Consider the following 9,195-nt stretch of genomic DNA (forward strand, 5'->3'; position numbering starts at 1 on the left):
AGTTATAGATAATTACACTGATTTATTTGATGTTGGGAATGTTAATCTATTTAACTCATTATTTTCAGCATTGGTAAAATTCAAATATGATCATTTTTAAAATGACTTTCAATTTTTCTAAGGCTGAGTCCCATAGATTCTCCTGCATTGTGAGCTGTTGAAGTGTTCTAGTTCAAAAATCAGACAGGCCTGGGTTCGGATCCTATATCTACCACTTGATAAACATATTATCTATAAAAGGGGGAGAAGAAATAGTACTCATTTGATAGGGTTGTTGGTACTGAATGAGATCACACATGTAAAGGGAAAAGCGTGGTGGTCAGCAAATACTATTCCTTGTATGCTCGTAAATATACTGAGCATTCTGTCTTCAACACTTGAATCAGTGGGTTGGTGGTAAAGAGAGGAGCAGGTGGAATTCATATCTGTAACTTAAGTACCTTTGGTAATTCTGTGTGATTTAGTGAAAACATAAGTTTAAATTATTGACTAAAACAAAGATTTTGGATTTTGTATGAGCCCCAAATGTCTATGCTGTGTCTCCCTTATTATAGATAACTGAAAATAATTATATTTATTGAACTCCTGTATAATATCTTTCTTTTCATAATATATGAAAGGATGTATTTTTGGTAAACTAACATATTAAAGCACATTAAAATGTAAGATGCCATGAACATATTCTCTTGGCATTCCAGATAATTGGATAAGTAATTGAAATTGATTCTTTTCCTTTAAAAAACCTCTAAACAACAATAACAAAATAGTGGTAAAGATAAACAGTAATTTTATAAAATGAAACTAAAAGGTCAGATAGAAAGTGTTTGTAACAAATTTGATAAGTAGATAATTAGTATATTCTACATAAATGGAAAGCTGTCACAATTGTGAGGAACCATCAAATAGCTATATCCAACCATCCTAAAGCATTAAGTATATATAAGAAATACTGATTATGATATAAAAACAAAACCCAGACATATTATATTCAACAGTAGCAGAATTGTTAAAGGTAACAAACCATTGAGTGACATTGTGCTTTATGAAAAACTATTTTCATGGAGATTGCAGAAACAGGGAAAATATATCTGCAGTTGTATATATACTTTTGATTACCATTGTAAAAATTATGTATGTGTAGCAACAAGAACCATAAGAAAACAATAAATGAAAGATTTTTATTTGCTTGACTAGCAGAATATTGGGCTTTTCCCCCACACACACACCTTTTTTTCTTTTAGAGAGAGTCTTTATTTTTTTCATGAATTTTTTTTTTTTTTTTTTAGCTGAGCCATCCTGCCACCTGTTGGCAGCTCAGTGGCTCCTCAGCTCCGGCCAGGACTCGAACCGCTGTTGCCCAGAGCTCAAACTCTTGAGCGAGATCAAGAGAGTCTTTAAATAACATTAGTTGTATAACTTTTTTTTTTTTTAAGATTTTATTGGGGAATTGGGGGAGGGGAATAGTGCTGGGGAATCGGGGGAAGGGGAACAGACAAGTTGCTGTGGTTTTGTTCTTCAGTATAGAGTTGTGGAGGACGTTGCTTCATTGGCCCATGTTGGTATTATCATTGTGTTCTTCCTGGGTGAGGCAGATCAGTCACCGACCTCTGGACGGCCGCTCACGGCAGCTCTTGGCAGCTCACACCGGCTGCCAGCCGCTCATGCTGGCTGCCAGCCACTCACGGTAGCTTATGGCAGCCCACTGCAGCAGGGGCTGCTGCCTACGCTGTTGCCAGCAACTCATGGCATCCCAGCTCCAGGTCGAGCTGTTGTTCAGCATCTTAGCTGTAGAGGGCAGTGTCACTGGCCCCATGTGGCATCCGAACCAGGGCCCTGCTGCTCAGAGCTGGCGTCCCAAGCCAGCTCTTAACCAACGCACCACTCAGCCAGCCCAGTTCTATAACATTTTTAAGCAAAAGAAAAAGCTCTGTGTATTTTGTCTCATAAGCAGTATTTGCTTGCTCCTTGTATTCAGAAAACTTACCAAACATTCTTTAAATAATTATTTATAAGTTGTTCTTACTGTTCTTTTTCAGAACTTCCAGAAAGCATGTGTCTTAAATTTCAGTGTGGTGTTCAGATTCAACTAGGATTTGCAGCTGAGTTTTCCAACGTTATGATAATCTATACAAGCATAGTCCACAAGCCACCTGATATAATAATGTGCGATGCCTATGTTACCGATTTTCCACTTGTAAGTGTAGTCTCCCTTTTTCTTTTATTTAAAGTATAATGATATATTCTCATTTATTAAAGACTAAATTTTGGAAAACTTAAAGTTGATGGTAAATACAAAAGAAATCTGTATATGTATATATAACACATAAATACTTATTTGTATTTTAGTAGCAAAATATTTAAAAACTAATTGCCAACATACCTTAAATTTGTCAAATTTAGAAATGTCTAAAGTTCACCCAGGAAAGAAACCTTTAATTTCCCATACCCTAAATTGGACATCGTATGTGAAGGAATAAAATGTGCTATACATGTGTGAAGAATAATTTCTATTTAAAAGCTATTTTTTCCAATATGAGTTATTACAATAGTAGAAGTCTTTTGTGTCAAGTTACAGTAGTATATTAGAAGAAGAGAAATCTTTTCTGTTCCTTCCAAGCATTTAGATACAGTATTCATGTTGGCCTAAAGAAGTCAATAAATAGACTCCTGTTTCCTACATACTTGTAGGTGCAGTAAATTGAGAAGTAAGCAAGGAGTAAGACAAACAAATCCGAAACATCACCTTTGCTGATAAAGGCTTCATGGAGGACATTGCTTATTGTGAGAGCACATGGTCCAGCGCTGAACCCCAGAGTTAGACAAGTCTGCCCACCAGTCCTGGTAGCTCTGGACCAGTATAGGCCTGCCTGGACATTGGACAGGGAGAGCCTGAGGGCTTCTCTCTGGAGGAGCAGAACAGATCTGTTCTTAGCCAGGGCTTGGCTCTAGAAGAAGAAAAGGGAAGGGCTGCCTTTGGCACATCCACTGATTCCTCTTAAATATATGAATCATAGAAATCCCCCTGCACCTTCCCGAAAGTGATGCATAAGGAAGAGATTCCAGGACTCAAACACTAATGGGGCTCAAACTCGAATCTTGAGTAGGTTGAGAAGTGTTTCTAGGGATAGTTTGAAAGTAACTATTCTTTCAGAGCTTTTTAAATGTATCAACGCAGAATTTAAAATTCCTATTACTAGCCCAGAATGTTGTTTTCATTGTTTCTTTAGTCCTGAATAAATGATGACCTCCTCAGGCCAGAATTCATGGGAGAGCAAGACCTGTTAAGATATTTTATTGTCACAGACGTTGTGACTTTCATTGATTTCATTAATAACATTTACTGATTTTCACAGGACCTAGATATTGATCCAAAAGATGCAAATAAAGGAACACCTGAAGAAACGGGCAGCTATTTAGTATCCAAGGATCTTCCCAAGCATTGCCTCTACACCAGACTCAGCTCACTGCAAAAATTAAAGGTTATTACTTCTCCTGTTTATAACTACTAACGGGAAACTTTATGAAAGCGAAAATTTATTTTGGCATGTGAACCTTGTATTATTCCGAGGATGTGCTGCTTCACTGGGTATGAAGTTGAAGTACAGATAACTGATCTACAGTGAGTCTTAGCAGCGACCCTCTTCATATTCTATTCTGTTGTTGATCATGGCCTGAGATTTTTTGCATGAGAGTATTTGTGATTACCTTCTATGTTGGTAAAACGTTAGAGACTTAGAGCATAGTCTGCTTTTTAATATCTTAGCATTTTCAAATAATCATTTCCTAGTTCTATGACATTCTACAAAACAAATAGCAAATTACAACTGGAATTGATTGATTGATTGATTGATTGATTGATTGATTGATTGATTAAAGATTTTATTGGGCTAGGGGAGGAGTGTTGGGGAATTGGGAATTCGGGAAGGGGAACAGCCAAGTTGTTGTCCTTCAATCTTAGTTGTGGAGGGCGCACTAGCTCAGCTCCAAGCCCAGTTGCCATTCCATCACCCGTTGGCAGCTGGTGGCCGCTCAGCTCAAGGTTGCCGTGTTCAGTCTTAGTTGCAGGTGGGCATAGCCCACCATCTCATGCGGGAGTTGAACCGACAACCTTGTTGTTAGGAGCACGTGCTCTCACCAGCTGAGCCATCCTGCCACCTGTTGGCAGCTCAGCAGCAGCTCAGCTCGGGCGCAGCTCACTGGCCCATGTGGGAATGGAACTGGCGACCCTGTTGCTCAGAGCTCGCGCTCTTAACCAACTGAGCCACTCGGCCAGCCCCTGTGAGTTATTTTGTTCTTTTTTCGTTTCTCGTTGACTTATAAATTAGAAGCCATCTCTATATGGTTGAGCTTTCTAATAAAAGCATATCCTTGCCAAATCTGAGTTTTTAATCTATGTACAGCTGCATGACCATAGAATAGGTATTAACCAAAACTTGGGGGATGAAATGGGCACTGTTGACAATTACATAAGGACAACAGACATAAACTCATTGTCATCTTGTTCACAGCTCATCTGCTTACAGTCTTCTTTTATCTTTGAATTTCAGCCCATTCTCTTAGTCAGCTATACTTCTTCACCTATGACCGTGGATTATTATTTCATAATATTTAAAAAACAGCTAATATGTTGACCTAGGTGTAAAGCCAGATTATTCTTCCATTACAGGATCATTTCTCATCTCCAATAATAGAGAAGCGTATGTTTCCCGAGCCCCACTGTTTGGAAAACACCGTTTCACTGTTTATCAGGAATACAATACAAGATCTCTGATTTTGACTACTTCGTAGTAAGGACTAGAATTATACTAATTCAAAGTATTGAATGAGGGAGCAAGAAGACGACTGTAGCCAGCCTTTCTTAGTGTAGGGACAGTATAAAGGTACCTTGAGGCTTTGGAACCTGGGAGAGGGGAATAAGAGTGAATTTTCACTGTTGTTTGGTTTTTTCTGCACTTGTGTGATATTTTAAGATTGCTATACTTTCACAGTTGATAAAAATAACAAACCTTTTCCTTTTCAGGAACATCTAATCTTCACAGTATGTTTATCGTATCAGTACTCAGGATTGGAAGATACCGTAGAAGAAAAGCAAGAAGTGAATGTTGGGAAACCTCTCATTGCTAAACTAGACATTCATCGAGGTTTAGGAAGGAACACCTGCTTTCAGACTTGTATTATGTGCAATGGCCCTTACCAGAGCTCAGCATCCACCTCAGCAGGAACTGGACATTACCACTCATCTCAAGACTCATTCCTGGGTGTTTACCACTCACATCTTGACAATTCAAGTAATGTCATGCCATCAGACAGTTGTCATTGCAGCCGGACTGCAAATGCGTTCATTTCAAGTCATCATACTCACCATTATTCATGTCAATTTGGTAGAAGTAATGTGCCCGTTGAGACAACTGATGAAATACCATTCAACTTCTCTGATGGGCTCAGAATTTCTGAAAAGTGACCTCCTTGTTTTTGAAAGTTATCGTAATAACAGCTGGTTCATGGCAATCTCAGGACACTGAAATGTTGAAGTTGTTTTTGTTAACCACAGACTTCCTCCTTTCTCTTTTAAGATTTTGTCAATTGGCTGGTTTGTTCTGTAAGACTGAGGTATGGATGTGTATATGTTTATTTCTATATAACAAACTTATTTTCATTTTGACCACTCTAAGAACAGTGGGAATGGCATTCTTGTAGAATAAGTCGTTGTATTTTTAGAACCAGAAAAAGAATCTTGGTGATCATCAGGCTTAACCTAATTTTATCAGCAAAAGAAACAGATTGAGGTATCTTGTTTAAGTTAGACCTGGCATTAATACCTCCCTCCAGATTTCTAGTGTTTATTCCACTACACACCACCTTCTTGACAGGTTCTGAGACCAGTATTATTTGTAGATAGATTTAAAGATAGATATGTAAATATGCATGTCTGTACGTAATCTAGAAATGTACAAACTTTAATTTGTAGTTACAGGACTTTGATACAAATGTCAGTTAAGAGGTTTGTATATAGATGTAATTTCTTGTTCTAAGGTCATGAAAGCACATGAGAAGTGATGAAATGTTTATGGTAAAGCTAGATAGCAGGATAATTTTGCACTGGATAATCTTGGTAGCTGCCCACCTGAATCTTCCAAATATTGGACATGTCTTCTTTGATAACATGTATTTTCTTATTGAATTTTACTGGCCTTAGGAGATAATCTTATCACCTTCTACCTAAAAGCAAGTTCAAAAGGTGGTTGTCAATGACAACAACAAAAAATATTGAATTAGTAATTTGAAAATATCCGACAAAGAAAATCCCAGGCCCAAATGCCTTCGCTGCTGTACTCTACCAAACATTTAAAGAATTAACACCACTCCCATACAAATCTTCCCAAAGCCAGACAAAGACAGGACAAGAAAATTACAGACCAATTTCTATTATGGATATAGATACAAAAATCATCAACAAAATACTAGCAAACTAAATCGAGCTACATATAAAAAGGGTTATACACCACGACCAAGTGAGATTTAACCCAGGAATGCAAGGTTGGTTTAACAACCAACAATCAATATAACATGCAAATTTTTCCCATTATTCACAGTAGTTATAAAGTCACCAATAATATGAATTAGTGAATACAGAGCCATAGCTCCTAGGGGAAGTAAGTGTGTGTGTGTGTATGTCAAACAGATTATAATCTTAAATCCTAAAAACAATTTACCTCTGGTATATTCTGTTTTCATTTTACAAAAGAGAAAATGAGGTTCAGATGTATTAAGTGACTTGCCTGAGGCCATCCCACTAACAGGTGCCAGAGTTGGGGTTCAAACCTGTCCAACTGTCCCCAGAGCCAGAGCTTGCACTATGCTGCCCTGTCCCCTGCCTTCTCCATCCTCTGGTCATCTCTGTAGGAGAGTAGAAACAAGAAGGCAAAATACTGCCTTGGTTCGACCTCAGCTGAGAATATGCACATCAGGGAACTCAAAATCTTCACCGGTCTGCACATTTCCATGAATGATCATAAAAGTGCTATGAATATTGATTTGGGGATTACAAATAAGTTGGCAAATTCACAAATTTAAAATTGTGAGTAATATCAGCTGTACTGTGTTCATAAAGGACAAAATTATCACACGATTGTTTTAATAGATGCAGAAAAAGCATTTGATAAAATTCAGCACCTTTTCATGACAAAAAGTATTCAACAAGCTATGAATAAAAGGTAATTCCCTCAACATGATAAAGGGCATCTACGAAAAACCCACACCTAACATCCTACTTCATGGCGACAGACTGAATGCTAAGAACAGGAACAAGACAAGGATATTCCCTCTCACCGCTTCTATTCGACATTGTACTTGAGAGTCTAGCCATGGCAATTAGGCAGGAGAAAGAAATAAAAAGCAGCCATACTGGAAAAGAAGAGTTAACTATATGTATTCACAGAAGTCATGTCTTGTTATAATAAAATACTAAGGAATTCATTTAAAAACAAATGAGTTCAAAAGGTTCAAAAATGAGTTCATACAAGATCAATACACAAAAATCAGTTTCATTTCTATATTAGCAATGAACATTGTGAAATTGAGATTGTTTTTTATTCTATTTATTTACAATAGCATAAAGATGAAACAAAACTACAAAACATATTTGAAATAAATTTTAAAAGACCTAACTAAATGGAAAGACATTTTTGTTCATGGATTGTTTAATGGCAGCGTTCCCCAAATTGGTATACAGATGCAATGCAATTCCCATCAAAATCTCAGCTGGCATTTTTGCAGAAATTAACAAGCTGATGATAAAATTCATATGAAAATGCAAGGGACCCACAATAGCCAAAACAATCTTGAAAAAAGTTGAAAGACTCAAACTTAACCAATTCCAAAACTTACTGCAAAGCTACAGTGATCAAAACAGTGCGGTACTGGTATAAAGATAGACATGGATCAAAGGAATGTAAAATATAACTTAGAATCCAGAAATAAACCTATACATTTATGATTAATTGCTTTTTTTGACAAGGATACCAATACCGTTCAGTGGAGAAAGAGAATTTCAATGAACAGCCCTAAAACAACTGGATAGCCACATGTTAAAAGGACCCCTGCCTTATACCATATACAAATTTTAATTAAAAATGGTTCATATACCTAAATATAAGAGCTGAAACTATAAAACTTACAAGAAAACAAGTAAATATTTGTGACCTTGGGCTAAGCAATGGTTTCTTAAATGCAACACCAAAAGCACAAGCAAAAAAGGAAAACAATAGGTTGGACTTCTTCAAAATTTAATGTTTGTTTTTTAAAGGATACTGTCAAGAAAGTGAAAAGACAACCCACAGAACGGGAGAAAATTTTTGAAAATCGTACCTGATAAGGGACTTGCACCATAACATGTAAAGAAGTCTTATAACTCAGTAAGAAGACACGCTAATGCAGAATTATGGTTCCTGTAGAACAGTAACCAATCAAGAGTCCACTGGACTTTCTGTTACTGTGGAAATGTTCTATGTCTGCAGTCTCCAATATGATAGCCTCAACACCATGTGATGAGTGAGCAGTTGAAATACAGCTAGTGTGAGGCACTGAATTTTTTATTTTAGTTTTAAATAGCCACCTATCTCTAGTGGCTTCCATATTTGACTACAGCTATAGAAAGTGGGGCTAGAAGTTAGGTAAGGTAAAGGGACTTTTACCTTTTACTTTATACTCCTGTATATTTGAATTCTTTTAAACTAAGCATGTATATTGTATTTATAATTTTAAAACGTTTTTAAAATAACTAAAAGAATGGTGCTGTTTTTGTCTTTTCTATCAGCCATGCTTATATTTTACTTGAATTTCTTACGACAGTTGCTTTGTAATATTAGCATAACATTTGTACATCAATGGAATTTAGGAAAAGTAACCCCTTCAATACCAATTATAATATAAGGAATTGATTAAATCCAAAACTAATATTTGATTCTGGAGAAAGGGGTATTCCCTGGAAAGTAACTTTAAAAATTATAAAGTAGCAATTATAAGTTACATGTTTTCTAATAAAAGAAAAACCTCAATAGATGGGATCATTTGAATATAAGACATTAAAGTGTTACACATCCAGAGGTGAACAGGTCAGATAAATAGGCAGGCAGCATAGACCTAGGGAAGAAAGTCTTTAGAGAATAACAACACAGAAAAGGTGCATGTACACCT

The 9,195-nt window shown here is 36.6% G+C and overlaps 1 protein-coding gene across 2 annotated transcripts in view; it reads left to right on the plus strand.

Annotated features, from left to right (window-relative positions):
- MALT1 (MALT1 paracaspase) overlaps positions 1 to 7,933 on the plus strand; it is a 92,161-nt gene extending 84,228 nt beyond the window's left edge. For both annotated transcript variants that reach the window (XM_019640693.1, XM_019640692.1), the window contains 3 exons: positions 2,037 to 2,194; positions 3,354 to 3,479; positions 5,021 to 7,933. In XM_019640693.1, coding sequence (XP_019496238.1) covers positions 2,037 to 2,194; positions 3,354 to 3,479; positions 5,021 to 5,461 — 725 coding nt within the window. In that variant the 3' untranslated portion in view covers positions 5,462 to 7,933. The remainder of the gene's footprint in view (positions 1 to 2,036; positions 2,195 to 3,353; positions 3,480 to 5,020) is intronic.
- Positions 7,934 to 9,195: the final 1,262 nt, after the last annotated feature.

The sequence above is a fragment of the Hipposideros armiger genome, unplaced genomic scaffold, assembly GCF_001890085.2.
Source record: "Hipposideros armiger isolate ML-2016 unplaced genomic scaffold, ASM189008v1 scaffold_52, whole genome shotgun sequence".
Lineage (NCBI taxonomy): Eukaryota > Metazoa > Chordata > Mammalia > Chiroptera > Hipposideridae > Hipposideros > Hipposideros armiger.